Source organism: Labrus mixtus, chromosome 8 (assembly GCF_963584025.1).
Source record: "Labrus mixtus chromosome 8, fLabMix1.1, whole genome shotgun sequence".
NCBI lineage: Eukaryota > Metazoa > Chordata > Actinopteri > Labriformes > Labridae > Labrus > Labrus mixtus.
In genome coordinates, this window is record NC_083619.1 from 30,593,014 (window position 1) to 30,610,513 (window position 17,500).

Here is a 17,500-nt window from a genome sequence, read left to right on the forward strand (position 1 = left end):
TGCAGTGAGTCAGTCCTCATAGAGCTCTATGTTAAAATGTCTAACTTTATAGCTGCAGTTCCTCCAGTGTCCACTAGAGTCTGTCTCCTGCAGTGAGTCAGTCCTCATAGAGCTCTATGTTAAAATGTCTAACTTTACAGCTGCAGTTCCTCCAGTGTCCACTAGAGTCTGTCTCCTGCAGTGAGTCAGTCCTCATAGAGCTCTATGTTAAAATGTCTAACTTTACAGCTGCAGTTCCTCCAGTGTCCACTAGAGTCTGTCTCCTGCAGTGAGTCAGTCCCCATAGAGCTCCATGTTAAAATGTCTAACTTTACAGCTGCAGTTCCTCCAGTGTCCACTAGAGTGTGTCTCCTGCAGTGAGTCAGTCCTCATAGAGCTCTATGTTAAAATGTCTAACTTTACAGCTGCAGTTCCTCCAGTGTCCACTAGAGTCTGTCTCCTGCAGTGAGTCAGTCCTCATAGAGCTCTATGTTAAAATGTCTAACTTTACAGCTGCAGTTCCTCCAGTGTCCACTAGAGTCTGTCTCCTGCAGTGAGTCAGTCCTCATAGAGCTCTATGTTAAAATGTCTAACTTTACAGCTGCAGTTCCTCCAGTGTCCACTAGAGTCTGTCTCCTGCAGTGAGTCAGTCCTCATAGAGCTCTATGTTAAAATGTCTAACTTTACAGCTGCAGTTCCTCCAGTGTCCACTAGAGTCTGTCTCCTGCAGTGAGTCAGTCCTCATAGAGCTCTATGTTAAAATGTCTAACTTTACAGCTGCAGTTCCTCCAGTGTCCACTAGAGTCTGTCTCCTGCAGTGAGTCAGTCCTCATAGAGCTCTATGTTAAAATGTCTAACTTTACAGCTGCAGTTCCTCCAGTGTCCACTAGAGTCTGTCTCCTGCAGTGAGTCAGTCCCCATAGAGCTCCATGTTAAAATGTCTAACTTTACAGCTGCAGTTCCTCCAGTGTCCACTAGAGTCTGTCTCCTGCAGTGAGTCAGTCCTCATAGAGCTCTATGTTAAAATGTCTAACTTTACAGCTGCAGTTCCTCCAGTGTCCACTAGAGTCTGTCTCCTGCAGTGAGTCAGTCCTCATAGAGCTCTATGTTAAAATGTCTAACTTTACAGCTGCAGTTCCTCCAGTGTCCACTAGAGTCTGTCTCCTGCAGTGAGTCAGTCCTCATAGAGCTCTATGTTAAAATGTCTAACTTTACAGCTGCAGTTCCTCCAGTGTCCACTAGAGTCTGTCTCCTGCAGTGAGTCAGTCCTCATAGAGCTCTATGTTAAAATGTCTAATTTTACAGCTGCAGTTCCTCCAGTGTCCACTAGAGTCTGTCTCCTGCAGTGAGTCAGTCCCCATAGAGCTCCATGTTAAAATGTCTAACTTTACAGCTGCAGTTCCTCCAGTGTCCACTAGAGTCTGTCTCCTGCAGTGAGTCAGTCCCCATAGAGCTCCATGTTAAAATGTCTAACTTTACAGCTGCAGTTCCTCCAGTGTCCACTAGAGTCTGTCTCCTGCAGTGAGTCAGTCCTCATAGAGCTCTATGTTAAAATGTCTAACTTTACAGCTGCAGTTCCTCCAGTGTCCACTAGAGTCTGTCTCCTGCAGTGAGTCAGTCCTCATAGAGCTCTATGTTAAAATGTCTAACTTTACAGCTGCAGTTCCTCCAGTGTCCACTAGAGTCTGTCTCCTGCAGTGAGTCAGTCCTCATAGAGCTCTATGTTAAAATGTCTAACTTTACAGCTGCAGTTCCTCCAGTGTCCACTAGAGTCTGTCTCCTGCAGTGAGTCAGTCCTCATAGAGCTCTATGTAGTGTATACAATGTAATAAAAAGTAAACGTGTGTATTAAACGTGAAGTTTGAAACAGGTGTACTGACTCTTGATGCCGTCCAGGTCGACTGACGGCAGTGTTTCCACCTCGTCAGCATCATCAGCAGGGACACTGGTCACGATGCAGCCAGGTGAGAGGCCGTTGTGATTGGACGACTTGGTGGGCGGGTCACTGTGGAGGGGGAGGAGTTACAGATTCAGTAACATACAGGGGAGATATATCTCACTTTTATTGATGCTATCTCACCTGGTGGGCGTGGTCGTTCGTCCCCTCTCCTCATGGTAAGACGCTTCCCCACCCTCCTCCTGCTCCTGATCTTCTTCTATGGTGGCTGCAGCGTTAGGGGCGGAGCCTCGTCTCTCCTCGTCATTGGTCCTCCTCCTCCTGATGTCAGCGGGGGGTTTGGACAGAGGATGATGGACGTGGGGAGAGAAGTGGCGGTGGTCTGTAGAAGAAGATTCACATTTCTGATGACTTGTTGAATTTATTTGAGATGTGGTTAAGGCTGTTACCGCGGTAATCACCCTGAATGTCTCTGCAGACACACAGATCCTTTAATACCTTCAGAAGACTTCTTGAACCTGTTTAAAGTTCCTCAACCTGCTGATCCCAGATCAGTTTGATACCATGGCAACAGAAATTATGTTTCAGTGATTTGTTGGTTCCAAGGTGTTACAGACAACCTCCTGCATAATGTGCCCATGTATGTAACCGGTTTAAAGTGGTAATGAACAGAATGAAAGTATAATCTAATCTGACAGCTCAAACACTCGATGACATCCTGACTTCTAGGTCCTCACCCTCGTAGTCCTGCTCGTCGTACACTCGGCGTTTCTCCGGTGGGCTGCGAGCTGCAGGACAGAGGATCTCCTGAAAACCCTGAACATCAAAAGCCTTGTTCAGATCCTCCTCTTCTTCATCGCTATGGCAACGTGGAGGGGGAGGAGCCAGAGACTGGAGGAGAGAGGAGGAGGATATTTTCACACACGTAGGATGTAAGAAGATGAACCAGCAGGGGGCAGTAAAATGTTTCTTTCACGATCAGAAGGTAAGACAAATGAAACAGGCATGCCTGCTGTTGCCATGGTGATTTCTTATTCTGTCTGTCACTTTTTGAGCTGTTACAAACAAGAATAAAACCATGTAACCTGGTTTGCAGAGCGTGGCTAACGTGAGCAGCGCTAGGACCTCCACCATCACTTCACGGTGTCTGTTTACATCCAGGTAGTAGAGCGAGGAGAGTATGGCCTGTTAACAAGAGCTACAGACAGTCGATGGCTACAGCCCCTGCTAGTGGTGGGCGGCTGTGTTGCAGTTTGAGAACAACATTCGCTATTCGATATGTTGGCATCGAGGGCCAACATATTAATGATGAACCAATAGAAAAAGCCCACGGGTCAAAGATCAGCACTGATTTAGTTCAACCATTAAAAGTCTGCTCTGTGTCCTATGTGACCTGATGACATCACAGCATCCTGTTACCATGACAACAGAGCCTGAATTTGACGTTATTCACAAGGACATCACATGATGATGATGGGTGTTTGGACTCACAGCAGACAGACTAAAGGTGTCACCAGGACTGAGAGAGTTCTGGTGAAGGCTCATGGCTCCTTCAGAGGTCAGAGGTCAGAGGTCAGAGGGCTGCAGGTGGTCAGATGTTCAGCTGAGTCCTAAGAGCAGAAGAAACAGACGAGGTGATCAGATCTTGTCATGGAGAGTTTGATGAAGAGGACAGAGCATTAGGATTGAATAAAGAAGTGCCTTAAACCTGCATTCTTTCTGATGTCCAGCAGGGGGCGACTCCACTGGTAGTAAAACCCAATCTGATTGTTTAGAAGTGTTCGATAGAATGTTGATTTATTCCTTCAGTAATTATTTCTTTAGTCTTAAGTCTTCTTCAACACATCATGATGTTCACATAGTCAATTATGGTCCATTGAGAGTCGAAGAGATCAGGAAAAGGGGGAGGAGTTAGGGGTGGGGCTACCTGAGATTGACAGCTCACCACCATGGAGACATGAGAAAAGCCTTGCTCAGTGTTTGGTTGGACGGTCATTTCTTGTTTTTAAAATAAAGAAGGACACGATGTTCATTTAATCACACTAACTGTAAATTACAGATACACATGCTGACCGAGCTAGAAACATCCATTAACTTCCTGTTTGTTAATCCACAGGCTCCACCCTCTTGTCCAAATATGGTCATGTATGGACAAAGAATAAAAAAGATAGTAATGTTATTTTTTCCCAAATCTTACATCTGTAATGTTGTTCTTTATATTTTAAGTTTCTGCATCATGATCCGAACAACATCTTTTACTATTCACTGTTTTTATTGATCTGCACTCACGCAACAAACTGAACCCAGTTCTGATTCTGAGAGAACACACTCGTCCATTTAAACCTGTGTGTGTGTGTGTGTGTGTGTGTGTGTGTGTGTGTGTGTGAAACAGGAAGAGAGTTGGAGCCTACCTCAGCGTCCTCACAGCTCTGAAAGAGAGAAATTATAATGCAAAGACTGAAACCAACAGAGAGAAAGAGAGAGAGAGAACAGGGAGAGAGAGAGGAGAAAAGAGGAGGGAGAGTTGGGGTGAGGGAGGGAGGGAGGGGGGGGGTGAGGGGGGCGAGGGGGGGTGTAAGAAGAAAGAAAGAGGAGAACGACAGGAAACAGAGGACAAACAGAGAGGAAGAAGTAAAAAAGAAAGAACAGAGAGAAGGTCGAACTCTCTACAGCAACCCGATCAGCTGGAGGTCACCATGGCAACCAAACTGTCCATCAAGCTAAGTCCCACCCCCTGGCTGTGCACCCCTCTGATGATGTCACGGAGCCTCTGCATGATCATCACACCTCAGACAGGTGAAGCTCACCTGTTCACGCCCACAACTGTACTGAAGCTGAACAGTGTGTGTGTGTGTGTGTGTGTGTGTGTGTGTGTGTGTGTGTGTGCACTTGTTTGTGTTTAGTAATGACTGGTTTTAAAAGTATAAAACACTACACACACACACACACACACACACACACACACGCTCCCACAATTGTATTTACCAAAAGTTGTAATTGTCGTTATAGAAAATATTGAACTTTATTTACACTGTGAATACTTTACAGTGGAACATTTAAAGTCTTTTAAACATTAGAGGCTGCGTTCTGTCCTCATTATAATAAATCTTAAATCTCTCTGAACTGGTCACACCTCAGCACTCCTGCAGCATCTTTAGACGTAACTACTTTAATAAAACAAGACCTCGTGCCACACACACATCCTCATCCTCACTCAGACTCTCACAGCAACCTTTCCTCTTCTTCCCAAACACCGAAAGAGAAATCTGCAGACGTGCCTTTAAATTTAAAACTCCAAACTGGAATCATCAGCCAGATAAAATAAGAAGTTATTATCAACTCTTTTTGTACATTTAAAAACTCAGAATCATGTTTCCTTAAATCGCCTGTCGGCTGCTTCCAATATTAAAGTCTTCCTGCGACTCAGTAGACAATTTGAGGGTCTCGGTCTTGTCTCAGACTGGGCGGACTCCAGATTTTAAATTAACACCGGTCAAGACCACCGCTGATCAGCTGATGACCACCATGTCATTACTGTGGTTAGATTGAAAACTCCTCCTTCTAAAAGAACAAATAACTTCAATTTGTAGTTTGATGAAACCTTCCCGGTGTTACGGTCTAAGTGAGAGACACGCCCCCTAAACACGAGATGAGGATTCTTCGTGGTCTTGTCTCAGTCTTGCCCTGCCTTGGTCTTGGTCTTGTCTGGGTCTTGCCCTGCCTTGGTCTTGGTCTTGGTCTTGGTCTTGACTCGGTCTTGCCCTGCAAGTAGTGTCAACACGAGCCGTGTTATTGGGGTAATATCAGATTTAAAATCTTGTGTGGGTGGAGTGGTGATACAGTAATGATGTGTGCTGGTGTAAGAGAGCCTTTGTATGTGTTGTTGAGGAATCCCCCAAGGAACTGTCCTGCCCCCCCCCCCTTCAGTTTGTACATTAACGACGTGTCAGATTATAGATGTTTGTCCTGGTGTTAGGCTTGTACGCTGATGACACAGTCGTCTATGTATCAGATTAAACACGCGGTGCTCGGCTAAATGCCTCCCGTTTGACTCTAACCACCAAGAAAACAAAGTCAAAATGTTTATTTTGTAAAGATACCTGCAACAGAATGAAACCGCTACACGTCAGAATCAAAGGTGAACTTATTGAACAAGTAACAGAGGTCACAACGTATCCGGGGATAACTTTAGATCCTCAATTTCCTTTTAAAGCCAAGTGAAAAAGCTTTTCTGTTTTAAGATGATAAGACTAAGTCAGACACTCGACAGTGCCTTTCTGTTTTTAAATACGATGATAGTCTCACATCTGTCCTCTGGTTTCAAACAGTCTGGTCCCAGAACAACCTGTCAGTCGTCACATCTGTAGAGCCACTTTATAATCGACCTCCAAATGATTCTGGACAACAAACCAATACGACGTCATCACTGCCGCATTTTAAGTACACACACACACACACACACAGATTTCAGGGCAGCTTGTTAAGTTTCATTCACTTCTTCTGACTAAAATCCTGGAACTCGCTGCCTGATCACCTGAAACTTGAAACATCACCACGTTTAAGAAAGCCACCAAATCCTGGATAGTTCAGCTACAGATGTGTCCTCATGTTTGATCTTCTGTACCCAGTTTACTCTTGTTCCTTTGGAACTGTTTTAATCTTTTATTCCCACTAAAGCTCTTCTAGGGACGAGCATTATTATCATCATGAACACTCTGATACGGCATTGGACGGCTGTTTTCAGTTTGTCTTTTTTAAACATTAATGAATATATCTGTGTGTCTGTCCCTCAGAAAGTGTAAGCAGTCACAGCAGGTTATAGCCTAGGTAAGCGTTAGAGCTTAATCATAAGCTAACAACCTTAATGCTAAGCTAGCTACCTTTGTCACAGTTTCAGATGTTTCTTCCCTCCATTGTGGATCGATGATTTTCAACAAAGTGTCTGCAGAGAGCAGATTCTGTGATTTTATCTAATGTACTGTTAATTAAAAAAATACCTCCTATGCATGTGTGTGTGTGTGTGTGTGTGTGTGTGTCTGTGTGTGTGTGTGTCTGTGTGTGTGTGTGTCTGTGTGTGTGTGTGTCTGTGTGTGTGTGTGTGTGTGTGTGTGTGTGTGTTCATTCATACCTGGTCAGTTGTTGTCCAACAGAAACACAGAAACTGTCTGCAGCTTCTTATATACCTCAGCTCCTGTGTGTTTCTGTATATGTGTGTTTGTGTGTGTGTGTGTGTGTGTGTGTGTGTGTGTGTGTGTGTGTGTGTGTGTGTGTGTAATTAATTAACCTGTTAACACAACAACAATTATCTACTGTAAGCTTACCTTGAATGTGTGTTTGTATTTACATGTACGTTAATTATGTGTTTAACTGTTTGTGTGTTTCCATTTATTCATGGATGTGTGTGTGTGTGTGTGTGTGTGTGTGTGTGTGTGTGTGTGTGTGTGTGTGTGTGTAGTTAATCCAGTGTTTGTGTTGATTTATGTTTGTGTTCTCTGCATTTTGTTTACTGTCATCACTCAGCTTTTATTCTGAAATGTTCAATAAACATAACAGGAAGTTCACCTGCGTCACCCGCTGTGGGAACCTGCAGGAAACACACACACACACACACACACACACACACACACACACGTTCTCATTTCTCAGGTTTGATCATTCTGTTTTATGGCGGTTAAATCTGTCAGTATTTTACTTTCAAAACCATTGTGTGTGTGTGTGTGTGTGTGTGTGTGTGTGTGTGTGTGTGTGTGTGTGTGTGTGTGTGTTCTGCATGGGTCTGTAAACCTTTCTGTGTTCTAACCTCTCTCCATTTTTCAAAAGCATCTCCAATATTGATCCTAGTTTGAGCACGTTTCTGCTCGTGGAGCTTATTAGAAACATGCAGAGGCTTTTTAGGTCGGGTACAATCACTTCTATCTGAACCACTTCTCTTGCCCGCTTCCATCACTGCAACATGTAGTGGAAAAATACTATCTGTCTGTCGTCCTCATTTGAACTTAAAATATGTTTGTGCGTCATTTAGAAATTAGAAACTGTTTCTCTGTATGGCCTTGGTCTGTATCTCCAACAGGAACACTCCTCTGGGAGTATCTGGGTACAGCGTGATCCTAAATCAGTTCCCTCCGAACAAAGGACTTTCTATTGGTGTTAGATAAATCATCAGGCAAGCTGAAACCAATGACCATGTATCACTCATGTATATGCAAAATACCTACACCCTGTGAAAGTATAAATATGCTCTGCAACCTGGACTGCCCCAGGAATCTTTGATGCACTTGTGACTGATGTTACTTTTGTAGCTGATTACCCCTTTTGCAAAATAACTTTTTATTATATGCAATAAAATACACAAAGACAAAAGACTTTGACTTGAGATCTTTTATTACCAACTGAAAAATCCACAACAAACACCTGTTGGTTTGACCTGATAACTGCTCTCATATCTGGCAAACCGAGGGGCGTCCAAAACGGCTGTGTGGGGGGGGTCTTAAAAGCGCCTACCTTCTCTGGTCCAAACAAATCCAGAGCATTCAGGAGCAGAATCTAAAGTTAGAAGGAGGACATACTGGCTGCTGCATTGTTGTCAGAGAAGCCAGCACTTCAACATGTTTCCTTAATGATCAGATAGTAAGATACCTTTATCATCTCACTCTCTACACAGCTCACTGATTGGACCTAATCACTCGTCACATCACGTCAGTCAAATGTTGATAATAAACTGAATTAATTGTTTATAGATTCATTCTTTATTTTATTTTGACCCTGAGTCTCTTCTAGGAGAGAAAAGCAGAAACATGAGAGTGAAAAACTGAAACTAGAACATTTGAATGACAAATAAATGTCTTTATCAGTGAGGACCTGATGAGCACATTCTTTTTATTTAAAACAATGATGATGACGTCACTCCTCAATCAATGAACAGTTTCAAGTGTAAATAAGAGATCAGTGAAAGCAAACACTTTTATTAACTCTTTCTTTATCTTAACTTGTCCTGAACATAATATAAACACCTGCAGGACTCTGACCATCATGATGTGAAGATACTCGCCCCCTAGTGGTCAGAAATATAAATACAGCTTAAAATGCTCAGTTTTACCATTAAAGACAGACATACAGATAGCATTCAGCGTCTGACACACACAAAGACTCAAACAGGTCTGCAGGTTCTTCATGGACCTGGTCCAGGTGTTTGATGAGGATCTGAAGGGTCAGTGGTCAGACTGAGGGGGCTGCTGAGGACAGAGGAGTCAAACTGTTGCTGAGGTCTCAAACACACCTGGACACCCTCACAGTCACTCCTCCTGTTTAGCCTGCTCCTCCCTTCTCTCCTCCTCCTCCTCCTTCTTCTTCTCCTTCTTCTTCTTCTTCACCTCCTTCAGTCCATCCTGGATCATGTCCACAGCCTCCTGGTCTCCAGCCTCCCGGGCCAAACTCAAAGCTTCTTTGTAGCAACGCACAGAGTCCACCAGCTGACCTGGACCAGAGACAAAACACAGACCAGATCAAAATCAACTCCGGCCCCCAATCATCATCCAGGTGTGTTAGCTTGACCCCTGACCTTTGTGCAGCAGAATGCCCGCCATGTTTCCCAGCAGGACATGTTGGTCCGGATGTCCCACAGACTGGCTGAGGTCCACAGCCTGCCGGATCAGTACCAGGGCATCGTCGTGGGCACCCTGTAGATCCAAGATGGTGGCCAGGTCACTCATCAGCACCAGTGTCTGATGGAGACACAAAGAAGACACCGAAAAGGACGTAAAGGTCTCTTCAAAATAACATTCACTACATTACCCATTGTCTTCCATGTTGTCCCAGTTCACCCAGTGTCCTCAATATACCAGTTTACCCAGGGTTGTTTTCCCAGTGTCCCCGTACCCATGTACCAGTTTACCAAGTGTAACCCATATCCCAGTTTTCCACATGATACCCCAGTGTCCCCCCGACCCCCCCATTCCTAGTCTCTAAACCATACCCAGTGTCCCCCCGACCCCCCCATTCCTAGTCTCTAAACCATACCCAGTGTCCCCCCAACCCCCCCATTCCTAGTCTCTAAACCATACTCAGTGTCCCCCCGACCCCCCCATTCCTAGTCTCTAAACCATACCCAGTGTCCCCCCGACCCCCCCATTCCTAGTCTCTAAACCATACCCAGTGTCCCCCCGACCCCCCCATTCCTAGTCTCTAAACCATACCCAGTGTCCCCCCGACCCCCCCATTCCTAGTCTCTAAACCATACCCAGTGTCCCCCCGACCCCCCCATTCCTAGTCTCTAAACCATACCCAGTGTCCCCCCAACCCCCCCATTCCTAGTCTCTCCCACATACCCCGTGTCCCATCGTTGTCCAACCTGTGGGTGTGTGTCCCCCTGCTCCTGGCGACAAATATTCAGAGCTTTCTGGTAGTCCTCTTTGGCCTGGGTCAGGTGTAAACCTGATGCTCGGTATCGAGCCCGCGAGTCAAAACACAGACCAAGCAGGAGGCGAGTGTCCTTCCTCAGAGCCTCCTGCTCCTCTATGGACAACAACAATAAACAACAACATCAACAACAACATCATCATCATCATCATCAACATCAACAACAACATCATCATCATCAACAACAACATCAACAACAAGAACATCAACAATATCATCATCAACAAGAACATCAACAACAACATCATCAACAAGAACATCAACAACATCAACAATATCATCATCAACAAGAACATCATCAACAACAACATCAACAACAACATCATCATCATCAACTACAACATCAACAATATCATCAACAACAACATCATCATCAACAACAACAACATCATCAACAACAACATCAACAACAACAACATCAACATCATCATCATCAACATCAACAATATCATCAACAACAACAATAACATCATCAACAACAACAACATCATCATCATCAACAACATCATCATCAACATCAACAACAACATCATCATCAACAACAACAATATCATCAACAACATCATCAACAACAACAATATCATCAACAACAACATCATCATCAACAACAACAACAACAACATCATCAACAACAATATCATCATCAACAACAACATCATCATCAACAACATCATCATCATCAACAACAACAATATCATCATCAACAACATCAACAACAACAACATCATCATCAACATCAACAATATCATCAACAACAACAATAACATCATCAACAACAACAACATCATCATCATCAACAACAACATCATCATCAACATCAACAACAACAACAATATCATCAACAACAACAATATCATCAACAACAACAATATCATCAACAACATCATCATCATCAACAACAACAACAACAACAACATCATCAACAACAACAATATCATCAACAACAACATCATCGTCATCATCATCAACAACAACAACAACACAGGTCTCCCACAGGTGTTCAACAGGTGTTCAACAGGTGTTTAACAGGTCTCCCACAGGTGTTTAACAGGTCTCCCACAGGTGTTCAACAGGTCTCCCACAGGTGTTCAACAGGTCTCCCACAGGTGTTCAACAGGTGAACCTGACTCTCTTCAGCAGAGGTCTGAACTCTCACGATTAACGACTTTAAATATTCTAAAGAAAAACATGGTTACACATTATTCAAAACGTCACCTGTCTGCTGCTCTGCAGGCACCTCCTTCTCCTTCTCTAGTTTGGCCTCAAGAGATTCCGTACAGAACCTGAAACCATGTTCAGCAAGCTCCGCCCTCAAACACACACACACACACACACACACACAGTCACTCTCTGATAAAAGCATTGGTCTAACATCAGGCAGTTGAATCTTACTCTTACTTGTTCTGTTCGGCGTAGATTGTGGCGAGTTTCAGTGACATCTCGATGACAGCATTGTCGTCCTGGAAACAGACAGGAAGTCAGAGCTGGCTGAAAATGCACACACACACAACACACACACACACACACACACACACACACACACACACACACACACACACACACACACACACACACACACACACACACACACACACACACACACACACACACACACACACACACACACACACACACACACACACACACACACACACACACACACACACACACACACACACACACACACACACACACACACACACACACACACACACACACACACACCTGTGGGGTTCCTCCTGACAGCATGAAGCTCATGGATGCTTTGAAGAGTTTTTCTGCCTGATGAAGAAACAATGACACTGATGATGATGATATGGGGGAGGGCTGTAGTCTGGTTACCATAGTGACACAGAACAGGTTAATTCACCATATTTACACACACACATATATATAAAAACTCATAGACTGCAACATTTACCACTTCCCCATACCATCAACACAGAGCTGTGATTGGACAATACTTACACTGTCCAGCTGACCCTGAACGTACGCCAGATTCGCCATCTGAGAAGAGGTCAAAGGTCACAGTGAGGCCTCCATCAAGACAGTAGAGATGTACAATGTGTACCTGGCTGTAGGTGTAGTGTGTACCTGGATATAGGTGTAGTGTGTACCTGGCTGTAGGTGTAGTGTGTACCTGTAGGTGTAGTGTGTACCTGGCTGTAGGTGTAGTGTGTACCTGTAGGTGTAGTGTGTACCTGGCTGTAGGTGTAGTGTGTACCTGGCTGTAGGTGTAGTGTGTATCTGTAGGTGTAGTGTGTACCTGGATATAGGTGTAGTGTGTATCTGTAGGTGTAGTGTGTACCTGTAGGTGTAGTGTGTACCTGGATGTAGGTATAGTGTGTATCTGTAGGTGTAGTGTGTACCTGTAGGTGTAGTGTGTATCTGTAGGTGTAGTGTGTACCTGGATATAGGTGTAGTGTGTACCTGTAGGTGTAGTGTGTACCTGTAGGTGTAGTGTGTACCTGTAGGTGTAGTGTGTACCTGAAGGTGTAGTGTGTACCTGGCTGTAGGTGTAGTGTGTATCTGTAGGTGTAGTGTGTACCTGTAGGTGTAGTGTGTACCTGAAGGTGTAGTGTGTACCTGTAGGTGTAGTGTGTATCTGTAGGTGTAGTGTGTACCTGAAGGTGTAGTGTGTACCTGTAGGTGTAGTGTGTACCTGTAGGTGTACCTGTAGGTGTAGTGTGTATCTGTAGGTGTAGTGTGTACCTGAAGGTGTAGTGTGTACCTGGCTGTAGGTGTAGTGTGTACCTGTAGGTGTAGTGTGTACCTGTAGGTGTAGTGTGTACCTGGCTGTAGGTGTAGTGTGTACCTGTAGGTGTAGTGTGTACCTGTAGGTGTAGTGTGTACCTGAAGGTGTAGTGTGTATCTGTAGGTGTAGTGTGTACCTGAAGGTGTAGTGTGTATCTGTAGGTTTAGTGTGTACCTGTAGGTGTAGTGTGTACCAGTAGGTGTAGTGTGTACCTGTAGGTGTAGTGTGTACCTGGCTGTAGGTGTAGTGTGTACCTGTAGGTGTAGTGTGTACCTGGCTGTAGGTGTAGTGTGTACCTGGCTGTAGGTGTAGTGTGTATCTGTAGGTGTAGTGTGTACCTGGATATAGGTGTAGTGTGTATCTGTAGGTGTAGTGTGTACCTGTAGGTGTAGTGTGTACCTGGATGTAGGTATAGTGTGTATCTGTAGGTGTAGTGTGTACCTGTAGGTGTAGTGTGTATCTGTAGGTGTAGTGTGTACCTGGATATAGGTGTAGTGTGTACCTGTAGGTGTAGTGTGTACCTGTAGGTGTAGTGTGTACCTGTAGGTGTAGTGTGTACCTGAAGGTGTAGTGTGTACCTGGCTGTAGGTGTAGTGTGTATCTGTAGGTGTAGTGTGTACCTGTAGGTGTAGTGTGTACCTGAAGGTGTAGTGTGTACCTGTAGGTGTAGTGTGTATCTGTAGGTGTAGTGTGTACCTGAAGGTGTAGTGTGTACCTGTAGGTGTAGTGTGTACCTGTAGGTGTACCTGTAGGTGTAGTGTGTATCTGTAGGTGTAGTGTGTACCTGAAGGTGTAGTGTGTACCTGGCTGTAGGTGTAGTGTGTACCTGTAGGTGTAGTGTGTACCTGTAGGTGTAGTGTGTACCTGGCTGTAGGTGTAGTGTGTACCTGTAGGTGTAGTGTGTACCTGTAGGTGTAGTGTGTACCTGAAGGTGTAGTGTGTATCTGTAGGTGTAGTGTGTACCTGAAGGTGTAGTGTGTATCTGTAGGTTTAGTGTGTACCTGTAGGTGTAGTGTGTACCAGTAGGTGTAGTGTGTACCTGTAGGTGTAGTGTGTACCTGGCTGTAGGTGTAGTGTGTACCTGTAGGTGTAGTGTGTATCTGTAGGTGTAGTGTGTATCTGTAGGTGTCGTGTGTACCTGGCTGTAGGTGTAGTGTGTACCTGTAGGTGTAGTGTGTACCTGTAGGTGTAGTGTGTATCTGTAGGTGTAGTGTGTACCTGTAGGTGTAGTGTGTACCTGGCTGTAGGTGTAGTGTGTACCTGTAGGTGTAGTGTGTACCTGTAGGTGTACTGTGTATCTGTAGGTGTAGTGTGTACCTGGCTGTAGGTGTAGTGTGTACCTGTAGGTGTAGTGTGTATCTGTAGGTGTAGTGTGTACCAGTAGGTGTAGTGTATACCAGTAGGTGTAGTGTGTACCAGTAGGTGTAGTGTGTACCTGTAGGTGTAGTGTGTACCAGTAGGTGTAGTGTGTACCAGTAGGTGTAATGTGTACCTGTAGGTGTAGTGTGTACCTGGCTGTAGGTGTAGTGTGTACCTGTAGGTGTAGTGTGTACCAGTAGGTGTAGTGTGTACCAGTAGGTGTAATGTGTACCTGTAGGTGTAGTGTGTACCTGGCTGTAGGTGTAGTGTGTATCTGTAGGTGTAGTGTGTACCTGTAGGTGTAGTGTGTACCAGTAGGTGTAGTGTGTACCAGTAGGTGTAATGTGTACCTGTAGGTGTAGTGTGTACCTGTAGGTGTAGTGTGTATCTGTAGGTGTAATGTGTATCTGTAGGTGTACTGTGTATCTGTAGGTGTAATGTGTACCAGTAGGTGTAATGTGTACCTGTAGGTGTAGTGTGTACCAGTAGGTGTAGTGTGTACCTGTAGGTGTAGTGTGTACCTGTAGGTGTAGTGTGTATCTGTAGGTGTAATGTGTACCAGTAGGTGTAATGTGTACCTGTAGGTGTAGTGTGTACCTGTAGGTGTAGTGTGTACCTGTAGGTGTAGTGTGTATCTGTAGGTGTAATGTGTACCAGTAGGTGTAATGTGTACCTGTAGGTGTAGTGTGTACCAGTAGGTGTAGTGTGTACCTGTAGGTGTAGTGTGTACCTGGCTGTAGGTGTAGTGTGTACCTGTAGGTGTAGTGTGTACCAGTAGGTGTAGTGTGTACCTGTAGGTGTAGTGTGTACCAGTAGGTGTAGTGTGTATCTGTAGGTGTAATGTGTATCTGTAGGTGTAGTGTGTACCTGGCTGTAGGTGTAGTGTGTACCTGTAGGTGTAGTGTGTACCTGTAGGTGTAGTGTGTATCTGTAGGTGTAGTGTGTACCTGTAGGTGTAGTGTGTACCTGTAGGTGTAGTGTGTACCTGGCTGTAGGTGTAGTGTGTACCTGTAGGTGTAGTGTGTACCTGTAGGTGTAGTGTGTATCTGTAGGTGTAGTGTGTACCTGTAGGTGTAGTGTGTACCTGTAGGTGTAGTGTGTACCTGGCTGTAGGTGTAGTGTGTATCTGTAGGTGTAGTGTGTACCTGGCTGTAGGTGTAGTGTGTATCTGTAGGTGTAGTGTGTACCTGTAGGTGTAGTGTGTATCTGTAGGTGTAGTGTGTATCTGTAGGTGTAATGTGTACCAGTAGGTGTAGTGTGTACCTGTAGGTGTAGTGTGTATCTGTAGGTGTAGTGTGTACCTGGCTGTAGGTGTAGTGTGTACCTGTAGGTGTAGTGTGTACCTGTAGGTGTAGTGTGTACCTGTAGGTGTAGTGTGTATCTGTAGGTGTAGTGTGTACCTGGCTGTAGGTGTAGTGTGTATCTGTAGGTGTAGTGTGTACCTGTAGGTGTAGTGTGTATCTGTAGGTGTAGTGTGTATCTGTAGGTGTAATGTGTACCAGTAGGTGTAGTGTGTATCTGTAGGTGTAGTGTGTACCTGTAGGTGTAGTGTGTACCTGTAGGTGTAGTGTGTACCTGGCTGTAGGTGTAATGTGTACCAGTAGGTGTAGTGTGTACCTGTAGGTGTAGTGTGTACCTGTAGGTGTAGTGTGTACCTGTAGGTGTAGTGTGTACCTGTAGGTGTAGTGTGTACCTGTAGGTGTAATGTGTACCAGTAGGTGTAATGTGTACCTGTAGGTGTAGTGTGTATCTGTAGGTGTAGTGTGTATCTGTAGGTCTAGTGTGTATCTGTAGGTGTAGTGTGTATCTGTAGGTGTAGTGTGTATCTGTAGGTGTAGTGTGTACCTGGCTGTAGGTGTAGTGTGTACCTGTAGGTGTAGTGTGTACCAGTAGGTGTAGTGTGTACCAGTAGGTGTAATGTGTACCAGTAGGTGTAGTGTGTACCTGTAGGTGTAGTGTGTATCTGTAGGTGTAGTGTGTACCTGGCTGTAGGTGTAGATGATGGCCTGGTTGTTGTGGGTTTGATGAGCCAACACGACGGCCTGATGGAGGAAAGTGGACGCGGCCTGCAGCTGTCCTCGATACACACTGAGCTGAGAGACAGTACATGTTAGGATGCAGCTCTACTGTTATTAACACTGCAGCACAGTCCAGGTACCTTCGCCTTCTTCAGCAGCAGGATCAACTCGTCCTCCTTCCTCTGAGCTTCATCTCTTATGTCTTCATCAGAGCTGCTGAACAGGGAGAAAGCTGTACACACACACACACACAGAGAGAGAGAGAGAGAGAGAGAGAGAGAGAGAGAGAGAGAGAGAGAGAGAGAGAGAGACAGAGAGAGAGAGAGAGAGAGACACACACACACACACACACACACACACACACACACACAGTGTGGTCACTTGTGATGGATAGAATCAGTAGATGTTTTAATGGAGTCTGATGTTGTGAGCTGAACATACCAACAGCTGCCCACAACACTCTTCCTCCTCTTCCTCCTCCTCCTCTTCCTCCTCCTCCTCCATGTGAGTCGGGGAACTTTCTCCTGATTGGCTCATGTGGGCTGACTTTTACCCAGCAGGCCGAGCGGCTTCCCTCCACGGTGTGTGATGTCACACAGCAGTGACTCTGCTGTCTGAAACAAACACATGAAGAAGAACGAGTAGATGAAAGTCTGATCCAACCTTCACAACAGGGTCCTAAGTCTCTGACTAGACTCTTCTCCTCTGTCGCCCCCCGGTGGTGGAATGAACTTCCAAACTCCATGTGATCTGCAGAGTCCCTCTGCACCTTTAAGAAAAAGCTAAAGACCCAGCTCTTTCATGAATACCTACTAACTTAATGATGATGGTCTCCATATTATTGATGATGATGATGGTAATGACGATGGTTTTTGTTTGATACAGACGACTTATAAGATGGTTTCTATACTGATTAGAGCTCTCAAGAACTGCCCTCAATGTTGTGCTTTGCCTCTGGTCACTTCCTGTCAGCACCTGTGTGTCCAATCAGACTCAAAGCTGATCGTTTGCTCTTACTGACATTGTTCCCTTTAGATCCTCTCTTGTGTTGTTCTTACTCTCTGATGTACAGAGCTG

General features: G+C 44.9%; 2 protein-coding genes across 2 annotated transcripts in view; both read right to left on the reverse strand.

The window, feature by feature from the left end:
• slc4a2a (solute carrier family 4 member 2a) overlaps positions 1-3,488 on the reverse strand; it is a 38,288-nt gene extending 34,800 nt beyond the window's left edge. The window contains exons 1-4 of the mRNA XM_061045513.1: positions 3,368-3,488; positions 2,614-2,767; positions 2,060-2,258; positions 1,860-1,984 (exon numbers count right to left, since the gene is read on the reverse strand). Coding sequence (XP_060901496.1) covers positions 1,860-1,984; positions 2,060-2,258; positions 2,614-2,767; positions 3,368-3,421 — 532 coding nt within the window. The 5' untranslated portion in view covers positions 3,422-3,488. The remainder of the gene's footprint in view (positions 1-1,859; positions 1,985-2,059; positions 2,259-2,613; positions 2,768-3,367) is intronic.
• Positions 3,489-8,822: 5,334 nt separating this feature from the next.
• The window catches only part of ttc19 (tetratricopeptide repeat domain 19), a 9,143-nt gene continuing 465 nt past the window's right edge, over positions 8,823-17,500 (reverse strand). The window contains exons 2-11 of the mRNA XM_061043624.1: positions 16,865-17,037; positions 16,564-16,655; positions 16,388-16,498; positions 12,260-12,298; positions 12,017-12,073; positions 11,690-11,751; positions 11,507-11,601; positions 10,224-10,387; positions 9,435-9,597; positions 8,823-9,350 (exon numbers count right to left, since the gene is read on the reverse strand). Coding sequence (XP_060899607.1) covers positions 9,169-9,350; positions 9,435-9,597; positions 10,224-10,387; positions 11,507-11,601; positions 11,690-11,751; positions 12,017-12,073; positions 12,260-12,298; positions 16,388-16,498; positions 16,564-16,655; positions 16,865-17,037 — 1,138 coding nt within the window. The 3' untranslated portion in view covers positions 8,823-9,168. The remainder of the gene's footprint in view (positions 9,351-9,434; positions 9,598-10,223; positions 10,388-11,506; positions 11,602-11,689; positions 11,752-12,016; positions 12,074-12,259; positions 12,299-16,387; positions 16,499-16,563; positions 16,656-16,864; positions 17,038-17,500) is intronic.